The sequence below is a fragment of the Quercus robur genome, chromosome 6 (genome assembly GCF_932294415.1).
Source record: "Quercus robur chromosome 6, dhQueRobu3.1, whole genome shotgun sequence".
Lineage (NCBI taxonomy): Eukaryota > Viridiplantae > Streptophyta > Magnoliopsida > Fagales > Fagaceae > Quercus > Quercus robur.
Window position 1 is genome coordinate 38,911,532 of NC_065539.1, and position 17,413 is coordinate 38,928,944.

The 17,413-nt window shown below is 32.1% G+C and overlaps 1 protein-coding gene across 1 annotated transcript; it reads right to left on the reverse strand.

Moving 5' to 3' along the window:
* Nucleotides 1-10,525: 10,525 nt before the first annotated feature.
* LOC126688689 (1-aminocyclopropane-1-carboxylate oxidase homolog 1-like) lies at nt 10,526-14,644 on the reverse strand. Its single transcript, XM_050383462.1, has 3 exons — nt 13,806-14,644; nt 12,432-12,753; nt 10,526-10,927 (listed from the first exon to the last, which is right to left on the reverse strand). Exons 1-3 carry the CDS (start codon nt 14,321-14,323, stop codon nt 10,649-10,651), a joined length of 1,119 nt encoding a protein of 372 aa, XP_050239419.1. The 5' UTR covers nt 14,324-14,644; the 3' UTR covers nt 10,526-10,648.
* Between the last annotated feature and the right edge of the window lie 2,769 nt (nt 14,645-17,413).

Sequence of the window (17,413 nt, forward strand, 5' to 3'; positions counted from 1 at the left end):
TCATGTTATACATTTTTTTGTCTTCCTTTTCTTTCGTAAGCTTATTGAACTTAACCCAAATCATAAATTGAGTTTGAGGCTAGCTATAAGCGACTTAGACAATGGCATAAGGCCCTTAAATGGAAGAATTCTATTAACCAATACAATATAATTAAGGCTCTCTCTTCTAGCCCAAAAATTTTAATCAGTAAAAATTATCCATACAAAATTATACAGAAGGTGAAAAGACCCATTTGCTCACAGCTTACATTGCCGCTCTTCATCTTGATTTTTTATAATTATTTTTGTATACCTTTCTTTCTATCTTGCTACTCATCAATGTCTGGTGTATTGACTGCTCTTCTTTCATTTTAATTTCACGTTGGATTTAAATTATTATTATTTTTTCTACTATTGCAAAGCTTTCTCCCTTGCCTTGCTATTGTTGGTTTGGTGTGAATAAAAGAGTTTTAAGTTTATTTTTATCCAGGCCCTTTTGTCACCTAGTCAATACTTATCCTTTTGTCTATTAATTATTTAATTTATAACTTACCCACATGTGGTTTTGCTGATATTTAAGTTACCTATTTATAGTTTAAAAGTTGACACTTTACCCACCTAAGGTTCATTTTATTAGGCTTCTATTACCCACCTCTATACTTTCATTGTTAAACACACAAAAAAATAAAAACATAAAAATCAAGATTTAAAAGCATATTTCTTAAAATGGTGAAGTTTTGGCTTAAGAATATCCAAACAAAACTGTCAAGGGCATAGCACTGGCGGCTCTACATAGAGTCCAGGGTGGTCATAGGTGTGACCACCCTAACTTAGAAAAAATAATTATTATTATGTACCAGTTTTAAAAATTTATGATTTTTTTTTATCCTTAAACTGTGACCACCCTGACTTAGAAAAAATAATTATTATTAAGTACCAGTTTTAAAAATTTATGATTTTTTTTATCCTTAAAAAAATTTTGTGACCACAATAAATATTTTTTAGGCTCAACATAATTAAACTTTAGACAAAACTTGGTAACAAACTTGGTTGTAAGCTTAATAAAATAGGCGGATTTTGCCATGATGACTTTACCTTAATAAAATAGTTACAAGTCTTCCTTCTCAAAAAAAAAAAAAAAAAACCCTTGGCTGTAAGCTAAGGCTACAACTCCATTCAATATTTTTTTTATTAGATATGAATTTTGACAAATCTACCATTATTTACATTTTCTTCTTATATCCTCTATACTTGCAAAATTTCAAGAAGATCAAAGATCAATAGCTATGACATCAATCAGATGTTTAAATTTTGAGTTTTTGTAGTCTATAATTATACATAAAAAATAAGTTTATGGATTGAATAGTAAATAACATCCGATTAACATGAAATTTGACATGTGTTTTAAGACCATAGAAAGAACATGCAATTCAACGGTTAAATTTTCAAAATATGTGGCAATGTTAATTTTTTTAGTGAGAGTTATAGCCTTGTGTTACAACTTAGTTTGTAACCAAATTTTGTCCTTAAACTGTAGTCCCCTTAACATATTAGGTCCTTACCAGGAAAAAAAAAAAGTCAATTTTATTTAACTAAAATTTTGAAAGAAATGTAGTTTGCAACATTGATGATAAGACTATCATGCAACGATTTTAAAATAAGAAAATTGTAGAAGGAAATTGTAAGACTTTATGTGTTTGCATGTGTGTGTATGTGTGAGCAACCGCGACCTCAGCCCGTCAATTTTTTTCTCAAATTGGGCCTAACCCGCGCGAACGGGTGGGATCGTGATGCTCAAAATGTCAAATTTGCCGTAAAATGTACTCCCCCCCATATCAAGAGTTTTACATGGAGTCGCTGCTTATTTAATTTAAATGAAAAAAAAAAAAAAAAAAAAAAAAAAACCTTCACTAAAAAGAAAAAATGCTTCTGTTGTATTAATAAATATGACAATTTACATCAATTTTGTAACAAAAATTTACAACGCTTTTTTAGTCCTAGATACAATCTAAGAAATTAAATTACATTGCTTTGTTTCTTAGTTACATTCTAAAAAATGTAAAATAGCATATACAAGAGCCTAGTCTAGAACCCTTGATCTTGGTTCAGAGGATAATTTACGAGATAGGAAGGGATTAAGCACCCATCTCGCCTAGTAAAACCGATCTCCTAGGTTAAGGTGGCCAATATCATGCCATGTCAAACAAATACAAACAATATATCATATAAACATGTTAATTTGCAAGAATTGTAACCAAATATGTGTTGGAGAATTTGACATAAAGAGAAACAAAAAGTGAAATTTGTTAGATAACAATTTAAATGTAAAGAAAGCATGAAAGTCATGGCATGTTCATCCAAGAAATTAATGTAAACAAGGAATTCCTAACCTAGACATGTTCATATAAGCATGTGAAGGAAAACAAAATCATCATTTTATTTGTCATCAACATAATTGCAAAAGAAAATTTATTTTTAGACCTACCAATCATCCAAGCAATCATGAGAAGAACAAAGAAAATCACTTAGACATATTCATCCAAGTATTTAAGCAAAAACCATAATGTTAATTAGACCTGTTTGTCTAAGCATTCAAAAAAGAGAGAAATAACTACCTAGACATGTTCATCTAAGCATGTTATGAAAAGCAAATAATAACTTAGAAGTGTTCATCCAAGCATGTGAAGGAAAACAGAGAATTGTCATGCTATTTGTCATCCACACAATTGCAAAGAGAAAAACAAAACATTTAAGCATATTTGATCATCCAAGCAATTATGAAAAAAAAAAAAAAAAAAAAAGTAAAGGAAAATCCCTTAGACGTTCATCTAGAGAAAATCAAAATACTTAGACATGTTCATTTAAGCATTTAAAAAAAGGTAAAACAATTACCTAGACATGTTTATCTAAGCATTCAAGAGAAAGTTATGCATTACCCTAGAAGTGTTCATCTAAGCATTCAAGAGAAAGTTGTGTATTAGCCTAGAAGTGTTCATCTAAGCATGTAAAAGGAATATCAATGAGCTATATAGGCATGTTCATCCAAGCATATCATGAAAGAAACAAATAATGACTTGGAAGCATTTATTCAGGCATGTGCAGAAACTTAAAGAACACAATTAACTACTTACCAACATAGAGCATAAATTAAAGGGGGAAGTGATCACTTAAAGGGTTAGGGAGAAAGCAAGGAAGCACTAAACTACAACCAATGTAAGAACAATGGTTGCACAATAGCTTTTCTTTTTTGCTTTCTCACTAGCTCTCCAGAGGGAATCAGGTGCAGAAAACGGAAGAGGTCTTCTCTCTTTATAGGGGAAGGGGTGGCTTAACTTTAAAACTAAGTTATTAGCTTTCTTCTGAAACTAAGGGAGGAGATAAACCTGTTTAAATAAGCTGGAACGGATTTGAATTTTGAAAGAAAGTTGAAGATGACGCTGAACTTGTGTTATCTTCTGCACCTATTTTGTATTTTGGCTTTAACTTTTTTCTCAAAATTCCAATTGATTCAACATTGGTGTTTTTTGAAAGGAAATTAAATTCTCTACAACTTTTTCAGAAATATAGAAAGCCAAATTTAAAGTTTTTCTAGGCTAAAAATGCGATTCAAGTTGCTACTGAAAATAGTAACGTTTTTTGAGCATTTTTCTGTTTTTTGAAATTTTTCATAAAATGCATCTGTTTTTCTATCCAACTTATTTTTCAAAAGCTTTCTTCTGAAGCTAAGGGAAGGAATAAGCCTATTAGATAAGCTTGAACAAATTTGATGTTGAACCCCATTTGAAATTTTGAAAGAAAATTGAAGATGATGCTGAATTTGTGTTATCTTATGCACTTGTTTTGTATTTTGGCTATAACTTTCTGCTCGAAATTCCAATTGATTCGAGATTTTGTGTTTTTTGAAAGGAAATTCAATTCTCTACAACGTCTCCAAGAATAGAGAAAATCAAATTTCAACGTTTTCCCAGCCAAAAATGCGATTCAAGCTGTTGAGAATAATAACGTTTTTTTGAGCATTTTTCTGTTTTTTTTTTTTTAATTTTTTCATGGATCATATCTTTTTCTCTCTCTAATTTTTTTTTTTTTTTCAATTTTAAAAAGCAGATAAGATGCCATAAAGGAAAATATTTTTTTATTATTTCTTTAAAAAAAATGAAATAAAATGAAATCCAATCAAAAATAACACTTAATTGATTTTAAATTAATTTTTGTGAGAACCAATCAAAATTAAGTATTTAAAATAGGACGTGATCGGGCTCATCGTGTAGATGATCCATGATCCATGATCATTGAAAATTGTTTGTATGATAGCTTTTGATTAGGTGGTCCGATTAAAGCTCATGACATACCATTATGATCGTTTGAGTATCAAAATTTGTTTTGTATCACAAATCTGAAGATTTACCTGTTGGCTAAATGTAAGTTGTAAAATGGGGTGTCTACAGTATGTGTGTGTGTTTTTGTCAATATATGAAGTTCTTTTTTATTAGATTTTGTATAATTTAAGTTTCTTAACGACCACCCTTAAAAAAATTTCTAGAGCTACCACTAGGGCATAGAAAAGATTGAGAAAGAAATTTGTGGTGTGTTTGATTTAAGGGTTTATATTCAAATTTATGGGTTTAATTTTTGGTTTATATTTAAAATTTCTGGGTTTAGTTTTTGGCCCACGCACTACCAAATCAAACACACATCACCTCAGGCAGATCAACCATAGAAACTCTAGATTTATAAGAAAACAAACCGTGAAACTAAATATCTGGCATACTTAATGGTATTTATCCCAAGGACATATATATGGAATCATCATCGGCAAGAGACCCCTGAAACAATCAGTAAAAGAATGTAAGTTGTTCATCAATATTATTAAGGTAGATGTGTAATATACATTAAAATCAAACCACATAACCTAAACCCACCAAATGGGGACAGGTAAACCATGAAGCTACCTGGTTTGTATGCTACAAATAAATTGTACATGTATAACCAGTTATCAGCAATTAGTGGCAGTACCTCAAGGCCCATATATGCGGTCTCAGTCCTGTAGGACCTGTACATTTCAAAAACCTTAAATCAAACGCATCACAGAATGGCCTCCCAATTTTTTTAAAAAAAATATTATTATATTGTGTACTAATTTTAGCAATTTTGTTATATAAAATTACATTTTGTTACCCTTAAACAATATCATTTATTCTTTTAAGTGTAATTCTATACGCACACCCTTTTTTACAACATCTTTACAAACTGTTTTGATAACAAATTCTTATTGGTTTGCATAATGGGCCCACCACTCATATAATTTTTTAACTTATTAGTAACCACTTATCATATTAAAAAGCTTGTAACTCTAGCATTTTCCTCATTTTAGTGACCATACAAAAAATTTATAGATCTAAAATCTAAAACAAAATATACAAGCCCAAAAAAAATAGCTTAACAACAAAAATTATCAATAGTAAAACTAAAAAAATTAAGCTCATTTAACCAATTTTACCCAAAATAAACAACCATGCCCTTTAAAAATTCTAAACAAAAATATTTTTGTTCAAAACCACACAAGCAAAAAAAAAAAAAAAAAATCTCAGCAGCTAAGTAGTAGCAAAGTCAGAGATTAAAACCGCTGCACACAACCAACAAAAAAGCCGTCCCCTCTAACTCAAAGTTCTGGCTCTGTCCCTGTTCTTAAGCCAAAGCTTCACAATCTTAAGAAATATGCTTTTAGATCTTGATTTTTATGTTTTTATTATGTTTTTTTGTGAGTTTTTAATGGTGAAAGTAGAAAGGTGGGTAACAAAAGCCTAATGGAGTAAACTTCAAGTGGGCAAAGTACCAACTTTTAAACCACAAGTAGGTAACTTAAATTTCGATCAAACCACAAGTGGATAAATTGTAATTTGCTCTAATTTTTTATTGCCTATAACTTTTCACCCCTTTACACGTTATGTATTGTACATAAGCTAAAAACATAGGTTTTTTTTCTTCTTCTCCTCCCTTTTACATGTTATGTATTGTATAAAAACTAATTTCGTTTTTTTATTTAAACTATTAACTTTCTAAGCATTGGTATCAGTTCACCAAAAATTCTCTCTATTTTACATAAGAACCTATATTTCCTATTTTAGTTTACTGCTTTTCATTTTCACCAACAGATTCCCTATTCTGAACCTTATTTCATTTAAATGTTTCTTCATTTTTTTTTTTTCTCCCACTTTCTTTGCCATGGTTACTAAAAAGTAGAATTTTGGGTGATTTTTGGTTTTGGCTACCTATATTCACCCCTTACCCCTTTTTAGATAACTTGCTATCAATACTCTTCTCCCTTTAGACATTATATACAAATATCTACCGCAAATGAGATTTTTCTTGTAGGCCAAGTAAGAACTTTTAGCAGCAATATCTAAAAATCTCTTGTCACAACAAAATATTATTTACTTAATATTTAAATATAGGAAATACTCTACTTAAAGTTGTCGCCTTGAGAGCACTCACATTAGTGAGTCTAAAATAGAAAAAGTTGTCATATATACACATTTTGGCCCAAAAAGTACCCACATCAGTGGATGTAAAGATGTGCATATATACAATCTTGCTAAAGTAATTGTGCATATATCCATAGTTACTATTCATTTGCAAATAATTTTTTAATTCTTTTTTCTCTCACTTCATTACAGACCCATTCCACTCACCTTCTTCCTTAATTTTCTCTTCCCCTTGCCTTCCTCTTCCCCTTTGTCTTCTTCCTCTCTTCGTACAAAATTGTCTCCCTAACCCAACAACAAAACCACCGCTTGGCCTAGCCTCCACCATTGGTCAAGGAAGTATCACCCAAATACAAACTCCCCAAAACTAAAATTAACAATGACCCATTATAGAACCAAGCAAAACCACATGAAATCAAAACCCAAATGAAATCAAATAAGGACCACGGGGTGTGATATCAAGTGGGAAGGGATCGGAGTTACCGGTAATGGGTTGCTGCAATTGGGGTTTGCTTGGTGGCAATGTGATGCTGGTGGTTGTGAGGGTGTGTCAAGTTTGAGATACTGCTGTCTTTCTTGTAAACTTATGTTTGATTTGGTTGGATTTGTGGTTTTGATTTAGGTATGATTTGTGTTATTTTGCTGGGTAGTTTTTAGAAGAAGATGATGATGATGACGACGTGGTTTTGGCTTGGGATAAGAGCAAAAGAAGAAGAAACAACGGTGGCAGCTATTGCCGATGTTGCTGGAGCCATGTGTGTAGGGGGTTTAGGATGAGAAAGGGGCAGAGATTTGAGAAAGTGAGAATCGTTTGTTTTGAGATGAGGTAGATAATAATAATAATAATAATAATAATAATAATAATAATAATAATAATAATAATAATAATAATAATTTTTATGTGAAAATATTTTTTGGAAAAGAAAATATTTTCAAGTATTTGGTGGCAATTTAAAAAATGCTTTGAAAAATATTTTTAGTGTTTGGTTGTGTTCTTGAAAATGCTATAGAAAACACATTTTCTACTGGTTGCTCACATTTTCTCAACTTCCAAACAAATATATAATATCATTTCTTAATATATAAACACAAAAGAAACAAAACCAAACAAAAACATTCATCAAATCCGGTCAAATTGAGAGAGAAAGAGAGAGAGAGTTTGAGGGAAAGAGAGGCAGATTGAGAAATAGAGGGAGATCAGTTATGGGCTAGCTGGAGGTTCAATCTAGAGGCAGTGGAGGCAAGATTGTGTGGCGGAGGCGACTTGGTCATGGTGGGTTGCTCGACTTGCAATGGTTTGCTCGACATGGGTAGAGAGAAAAAAGGCAGATCAGTGACATGGGTGGCAAAGGGAGGAAGAGAGAAAGAGGGTAGATCGGCGGTGGAGTTGAGCTTTGCTTGATTGGTGGTGAGAGGCACGGCCTAGATGGCGGTGGAGTCGATCTCGAGTTCAAGTGACCAACCTCTCTCTCTCTGACAGTGGGTGGTTCTCTCTTTCTCTCTCTCTCTGGGTTCGGTTTTTTTTTTTTTTCTCTAAAAATGGTTTGAAGGTAAAATAAATGTGTAATCTATTTTACACTTCAGGCCTTCATATTTTACAATTAACGGAAATGATTTTCCATTTGACTTAGTTTTTCGACCAAGCCAGACACCCCTAGTGGTGTAAAATATTTTCCGTATTCTTTTTACACCCGAAACAAACGTAGCCTTAGTTAGCTAAAAATTTAGGAGAAATTTTTGGTATGCTGTAGAAGATACTCATTATGGGCAAAAATATGCCTGAGGAACCATTCTATGGGATATGTTAATGGGCTCAAAAAAAAAAAAAAAAAAAAAAAAAAAAAAAAAAAAAACAAAACAAAACAAAATTGACGTTCTCACAGGTCACAGCAGAACTAGTCATGCACTAGCTGTGATTTACTATTTATTGTAGCAAAATCAATCTTATTACCGGAAGTTGAGAAACAAAGATTGGAATGGTGCCTATCAAAAAAAAAAAAAAAAAGAAAAAAGAAAAAAGAAAAAAAGATTGGAATGGTGACATGGGAATGTGAAAAGAGAAATGTTATGTCTATAATGTTTTCACAATATTTTTATAGTAAATTATAAGTGACAGGTTTTTAGTGGTGGGCTAAAAATTAATTTCAGTAGTAGATTAAAATTTGAATTAATAACAACTTATTACATATGATTTGTTGTAAAAGTATTGTAAAAATATTGTGTATGTAATACTTATCACATGAAAAATAACAGTTTGTTGAAGTGCATTTGCTGTTTTCATGACAGTTAAACTAGGGATTTATGAACTCAAATCCAAAAAATGACCTCCATTGAACTACGCCAGTAGCATTAATTACATGTTTATCCATGAACTTTATCTGTCATCAGATTAAAAAATGACCTGCCCTAGATGACTGTAATCATTGCATTTGAAGCGTTACCAAACTCAAATTAGCAACCAGTTAAATGCGATTTGCATTTCAAATTGAGCCAAAAAATTCCAAACTAGGTCGGATTGGAGTATTGGACCCACATTTAGCAGAAGTCACACTATTTGGGCTGCATTGAGCTAGCTATATGTCTGAAGTTGAACTCAACTTGACCTATGCTATATACGTAGTTGCATATATGCATACAGGTTTGTCTTCATCTTATTTCATGGCTCATATTAAATTCATGGTCTTAAAAACCAGAACGGTCAAAAAACCAAAAAAAAAAAAAAAACTCTAGCTTTGGCTGTTTTAATTACCAAATGGGTTTAGTGTCCAATTCTCTATTGAACTGGCTGGTCCGATCTAATTTTAATACCATAATAAATTGTCATTTATGTGTTTCTTTACGTAAAATCAAGGGTAGTCATCAGCCTTGTGCATACACCACGTGCACAAACAAAACTCGTATTACTAGAAACGTAGGGAAATTCGTAGGGGCCAACATGGTCGAAACAGCAAGAATGAAAACAGATCAATCAGCCCTTCATGACTGAAACCGATCATAATTGCTGTAAAGTGTAAACTTCACTCTTCTTGTTTATTACGTTTAATCACGTGTTTATTGAACTTTTTTCTTTGCCCAGTGACATCTAAACACGTTGCCCAGCACGCTTTTGGAGACTCAATGAATAACTGCTTGAGAAAAGCCTCACTTCTGTGATGCATCCCGGTTGAATGTTTATCAAGATTAGCGACTGGAATGAACTAACTCTTCAGTGAGCTAATTAAGGAACATCTGGGGATGTTTATAATCCCAGCATATATATATCAACCCCGAGTTTCATGTCCTCAAAAGCCTTTAACTCTTTAATGCAATGATAACCCATTTCAGTTGAAGCATTGCAACTTGCCATTCTCTTTTCTACACGAGAAATATATCAGTGTAAATGGCTTTCTAATTAAGTCAAAAGAGAAAAGAAAAAAGAGGCTTTCTAATTTTGGTTTGGGTCTGAATGTACGATTTGCTTATTTTGTACATACACATTTTCCTCCATTTTGTTTTTCAGGTTTAGTCCTTCTGTTGCCGTGGAGGCTTGGATAAAACAGAAGTTTCAAGTATTCAAAGGATAAGTCTTAAAAGGTTTTTATTTTTATTTTTTTGTTACATTTTATGCTTCACCGATTATAAGTCACAACTTGCCATATGTTCTTTTTTACTTTCCTTATAAAATTCTCAAAATTTAAAAAGGATAGATTCTTTATAGTATTCACTCATATTGAAAGCATGGATATTCCATCAAATATAATGGCATCCACTGAATCATATTTTTTTTAAAAAGATTCCAAATTTCTATGGGAATGATTATAGTATCTTTTAATGACATTTCTGTCTTATTGTACACAAAATTAGAGGAGGCATGAATCAGAGTAGGCATTATTGTCATCACACAAAGAGAAATACCTCCAGCATTTCAAGCAACTTGCATTTTCATCATGATCATTGTGCTGACGAATTCATTCTACATACATCAGATTTTACAAATAAAAAAAATGTACTGATTTATTTTACAATTTAACATGACAGGCATTAATAAAACAAACTGTATAAATACGCGTGTATTTGCAAGAGCCTGAAGTAAAATATGAGCATCTTATAAGATAAACAATGAATTTTCAGCAGTACATTTAGCAAATATGAAATGTTCATGTCACTTGGGTTGTTCCGCTTATTACTTTAAAAGCCATTACTCAAATCTATCCTCTCATTTCTTGGTTACCTTTTTGCAACTTGAAATGTGTTAGAGCAGTGTCCCCAACGAGTCCTTTCTCATCAATATAAGCCATGAAATCTTGAACAGAGGTTTCCCTGTATAGAGGGGGATTATCTTCTGATAGCAATTCCTTGATCGGCCCATAAATAATTGTTGATGGATAAAGATGTGGAATGAAAAAGCATGCAATGGATAATCTCGGTCCCATATGGTTTGCTAGCACTTGGTGCTCAACACTTTTAAATCTGTCATTAGATATGAGCTGCAAAAGGCAAATATTACAACAGAAGAAACCTTAGGACTGTTACAAGCAATTATACACCAATCTGTTCTCCTATAGCCTTGCCTCAAAATCTTAAACACTTACTCAGGCATCACAATTAAAATTACCAAATTATTATCTTATTTTGCGTGCACTCAATGCAAAAGATTGAAGTTTAAAATGCAAAGTGACAAATACCTCGACTTTACAAAATGGTTCTGCCACATTAATTACTTAAATTTTTTTGAACTAAGGCAGAAATCACCACAAGAAAGGACACAAGATATTTCATGCTAATCAATCCCTTTCTCATTTGGTGTGTAACATAAGCAAAATATTGAACTTGAAAATGCAAAGTGACAAAAACCTAAGCTTCAAAATTGATTCTACCAAGCTTTGATGACTCATTCCTTCTTCAGTTTTTAGCTACCTTGTTTCAGATGCATTAGTTAAAATTTTTTAACACAGCTAGAGATTATCATGATAATGATTTTCTGCTAAATTCAGGATCCAGCCTTCCTTCTCTGTCAAAATTTTGGTATATCCTGACTTTTTTGTTATCTCCTCTGCCCATACTATTTAGTCATCAGGCAAAATACTGATCTCTCCCATAAAAGAGACTTAACTCAAGCAATTGCCATGTGTATGCACAACAACAATGATTAAGAATCAAAGTTACATGGTTGAGTTTGTATTGATAAAAACTTGGTAGCTGTAAACATGCTGAATGAGAAGTCTTGAACCAGTGCAGAAATTTTCCTTGGGAAAATGCTACAGTTAAAAAGTGACTGCACCTTCACACAAGAGACATCAAGAGAATTTTGCCACATCAAAATAGTGATAATTTTAATGAGTGCTCTTAGTACCTCCATATGCAAAAGGGGGCAAGGTTTACTTCTTGCTTTCTATTTTTGAGTTAAAAAAAACACTTCTATTCACCGAAGGCCCAAAATCTCCAAAAGCACAGAAGGGCCTATGAAGCACCCTGAGAAACTCACACTAACAAAGTCAAGCAACCATTATAGGACTGTCCAAATAATAACTCTAATAAAGAACCTCTAATTTATGTTCCTACAACTACAAGGCCTCAAAAAGGAACAGGAACTAGTAAGTGTATATGACATGCACATGTTCAAGCACTCAAGTGATCAGATGCTTGTCATGTTATCACTTTCTAAAGTAACGACACAGAAAAGGGTCCATTTCCTGTTGAGGTTTGGTAGCTGTCACAATAATCAACACTGAGAATTGTCTGACATGAGCGTTACACAACATGAATGAGAAGGCATCTTTAATAACTTGACAGAAAAAATATTTATTGGTAGGCAGATTGTGTAATTCTATTCATTTTAGCACCAATTGTTATTTAGATTATAAGAAATGCAGCCCATATATATAGACTGTATTGCACATGGTCATTAAAGTGGGTAAATAGTGCTTTCTCAAAAAAAAAAGGGTAACTATTGAAGAAGTAACTATTATGTCAAATGTATAAAAATCTTGCCTGTATGAGATCTCCAATGTTTACTACTAGAGCTCCAGGAACAGGAGGAACATCAATCCACCTATTTTCATAAAGAACTTGAAGTCCACCAATATGGTCTTGAAGTAGGATGGTAAGGAAATCAGGATCTGAGTGTTGGGTTGTGCCCAAGGTCAATTCAGGCTCAGGGCATGCTGGATAGTAGTGACTCAGAATGACATGCCCCTTCGCACATTCCAGGCCTATAAGTTGATCAGATTTGAGTCCAAGTGCTTCTGATAGCATTCCAAACAAAGTGATCCCCAACTTATGGACTTGGTTAGAATACTCAAAAGTTATGTCTCTGCAAGTTACATCAACAAACATATACAAAACCAATAATTTATCAACAAAACCAAAATTTAATTTCCTAAAGATACACAACATAAAAGCCATCAAAACTTGCAACATGGAAACCTTATTTAAAAGGAATAGACATTCCTTATATAGATGGCCCATGATTTGTCATTTTATAACTCCAAATAGCATAGTTTCAAAGATGCACTAAAAGTATAAAACATCCTTTGTGAGTTGTGACATTGTAGACGAATACATGGGAAATGCAGGAAAGAAATTAAGAACTGCTAGTCCGAATATCTGTAAATTATATCCTCTTTCTATATCACATTTTGGATCAAATAAACTAAGTAATAAAAATTAAATCTGCGAATGTGATATTCAATTGAAGAAAATTTATGACAAAGACAACCTAGTGTTTTTTGAAAAGGATCCTATCCATTTAAAATGAATCCATGTAATAATTTAAATGACAAAGTTTAACTACAAAATTGGTTGTAACTTAAAATTACAACCTTACTCAATATCATTAACATTATTACATATTTTGAAAATCTAATTGCTGGATTGCATGTTTTTTACACTCTTAATACACATGTCAAATTCATATACTAATACACATGTCAAATTCATATACTATTTATTATATGATCTATAAACTTATATTTTATGCATAATTTTAACTTTAAAAAAATTGCAATTCAAACAATTTATTGATGACAAAATTATTAATATTCAATTTTTTAAAAATTTTGCAAGCGTGAGAAATATAAAAAGAAAATATAATTCAATCAATGATGAATTTATTAAAATTCACATCTAATAAAAAAAATAATGAGTAAGATTGCATTTTAAAACTAATTTTGTAGCTAAATTTTGTAATTTTTAATTTAAATATTACTGGGGATAGTATGATGGTAAAAACGAAATTGGAATCTAAAAAAAGAAACAAGAACAAGTTTTTTGAGTTTAGCTAAAAAAAAAAAAAAAAAAGAGAACTAGTTTTTTGAGTCTTGAAACAAAGATTTTCAATTCTAAAAATGAGAAGTAAAAGAATACCTGCAGACTAGAGGCAATTCTTGAGGGTCCAAAGGGTCAGGACCCATAACACAATACAAAGTGTCCCTCCAGTTAGCGAACCTTGACGTGTACAAATCAAAGTTACTCCGAAACCTCACCTTCTTCAACTCCTTCGTATAGTACTCAGCCTTCACCTCCCTCGGCAACTCGTGGAATCCACGCGCCGCCTCCAACATCTCCTCCAGCACTCTCTCAGATATCCCATGATTCACCAACTGGAAGAACCCCACCTCCTCTGCAGCCCTCCGGACACCGTCAACAGCATCGGCACGCCGGCCTCCGAGGTCTATGACCGGAACTGTGAAATGGGTATCGGTTGGTTCGCCGGTGGCTCGATCCTCCGGTGGGCGGACGAAAATTCTGGGGATTTTGGTGATACCAGCATCCACAATACCTTTGACACCGGACTTGGAATCGTCAAATGCCTTCAGCTCTTGGAGACGGTCATAGTTTGTGGGATTTCCGGTGAGTGATTCTTCGGCGCCGGTGATGACCATCTTTTAACTTCAACTTATTGTTTTTTTGATAAACTCTTCAACTTATTGTTGTGAAGAAGTGTAAGGGTGCCGTTGAAAAACTGTGTTTTTTACTTTTTAGTTAAAAATGAGTTGCGAAAGCAAAACAGTGTTTTGGTTTTTTAGAACTCTTTTAATCTTTCAAAACGCCTGATCTAAGAGAAGTTTGATGAGTTGATCTTTCAATCTTTAAGGTTTGACTTACATGTCAGAGGAGTTTGATCTCAAAATTTTCAGAGTTTCGACTCTAATATCACCGAGGGCGTAACTATGATTTTTAACTTGGGAGAGGTTTGATTTATATGTCATGAAGGGCGTATTCAGAAATTTTTTTTTTTTTGGGTTAAAAAGTCATTCATTCAGAAACTATCTGGCCAACATAGGCGAAGTATTGGCGCATTGCCTTAATTACAAACCATTCACATCATCATTTACCAAAGCAACCATATCTGGGGTGGGGGTATCCTGAATTTTTAAATCATATACTATATAATGAAAGTTGGACTTAAACGAGATGGTTGTGTAAAGTGACTTCACTAAATTGCATAAATTTTTTTAGATTTTTGAAAAAATAAATATAATTTTTTTGTTCTTATTTTCTTCTCTTATAATTTCTAAATTGATCAAAATATTAATTTAATTACAATCCAAACTTTTCATCTAATCTTTTTTTTATTTAAATTATATTATCACATGTAAAAAAAAAAAAAAAACATAGTACACGTAAAAATAAGAATAAAAAAATCAGCTACAATATTCATCTAATCCTTTATTTTTATTTAAATTATATTACTACGTGAAACAAAAAATAACATAGTACCAAAAAAAAATGTATTCAATGTATAAAATCTATATGACATTTTTGTTTTTGTTTTTTATTTATTTATAAATAATTACTTCTAATTTTTTTCATTCAATCTATATGACATTTTTTTTTGAATAAACATACATCCTAAATTAATTCTTCTTCTCTTATAATTCCTAGAATGATTAGAAATCTAATTACTATCCAAACTCTCCGTCTAATCTTTTTTTTAATTTAAATTATATTATCACGTGTAAAAATAAAAAAAAAATAGTACACGTAAAAATAAGAATAAAAAATCTGCAACAATCTTCATCTAAACCTTTATTTTTATTTAAATTATATAACTAAATGTAAAAAAATATAACATAGTACATGAATAATAAAAAAAAAGCAACGTATTCAACTACATATTAAACGTATTCAATCTATATGCCATTTTTGGTTTTTTTTTTTTAGATAATTACTTCTAATTTTTTTTCATTCAATCTATATGACTTTTTTTTTTTTAATTTTATAAACATACATCCTAAATTAATTCATCTTCTCTTATACTTCTTAAAATGATAAGAAATCTAATTTCCTCACAATTGAAAATTCTCTCTCTCTCTCTCTCTCTCTCTCTCTCTCTCTCTCTCTCTCTCTCTCTCTATATATATATATATATATATATTATTTTTTCATGTATTCTTATATATTTTTAGGCCCAACTTCTTCTTCTTCTTCTTCTTTTTTCTCCCCATTATCAATAATTCTTGTGGGTACCTAAGGCATGCTTGGCAACATCCTAGGCATGCTTGCAACGTCCTTGGCCGTCCTCGGCATGCTTTGTGGGTACCTAAGGCATGCTTGGCAATGTCCTAGGCATGCTTGGCAATGTCCTAGGCATGCTTGCAACGTCCTTGGCCATTCTCAGCATGCTTTGCAACGTCCTAGGCATGTTTGGCAATGTCCTTGGCCGACCTCGACATGCTTTGCAACGTCCTAGGCATCCCACATCGAATAGAAATCCCCCCACTTTCTACCTTATATTTCTATTCGATGTGGAACGCCTAGGACGTTGCAAAGCATGCCGAGGTCGGCCAAGGACATTGCCAAGCATGCCGTGAACGTTGCAAAGCATGCCGAGGACGGCCAAGGACGTTGCAAGCATGCCTAGGATGTTGCCAAGCATGCCTTAGGTACCCACAATTCTCATTCTCTTACCATTTTTATATTGTTAATTTAGAAATCTAACTCTCCTTTTTTCTTATTACTTAGGCAATTTGATGTTTTTGAAATCCAAAGTAGAAGTCTTTATCAAACCTATCATCCAAACTATTACAGGTATGTATTTCTCTACTTTGATTTTGTGGTTTTTATTTTTTTTATTTATTTTTTTAAGTTTTTCTTATGAGTCATAAATGCAATTTTAAATCCATGAAATAAATTATATAAACCTCTTTAAATATATACGCTTTATCTATTAATTATTTAAGAATTATCAAATTTTGTATTCTCTCCTACAACAACGATTCCATTTGTATTTGTGTTATGTTTATATGTGCATTATTAGATTAAATTAATTTCCTTGAGTAGTAGAATTTTTATTAATAAGAAGGAGAATAATTGAACAAAATCATGATGTTATAAAGATTTAGATTTCAGCTTCAAATCTCTACAAAATAGACTAACATTAACTCCACAAATTAGACTAACATTATATTTTTGTTCATACCAACTTCTCATTAAATATGGTTAGACATTATTTTTATCAATCATTAAATTTCTATTATTATGATTTTTTAGATAAACATATTATTTATCTATCTTTATCAATCGTGCTTAGAAACTTGAAAATGTTCAAGTTTTATGAATTCACTTTTTATTTCCCTTGAATTAAGAGAGTTTTAGTTTAATTTTGTATTGGTTTTACTTTTTAATGACACTCTTATGAAGATAGTTTGCTAGAGATTAAACTCTATTAGCTAAAATCTTAACAGTGTAAAATCCTATTTCCATTAATATTCAATTTCAGCTAAATCCAGTAAGTTTACAACTTTTAAACTATTGCTACATTAATTTTTGGATAGATACTGTGGGGCCTGGCCCAAAATAATGGGCTAGTCAAACTACGGGCCCGTCCGAGAAGCATCCTGTCCGAGGAGAAGTCACAGCCAAAACCTTATTCAAGCCCAATTGCGGTAAAAGAAACCTGTCCGAGGAGTAACTCCTCCTCGGACATTACGAAGTTCGGACGAAGAGCTCGCCCCAACCATTGCAATTCA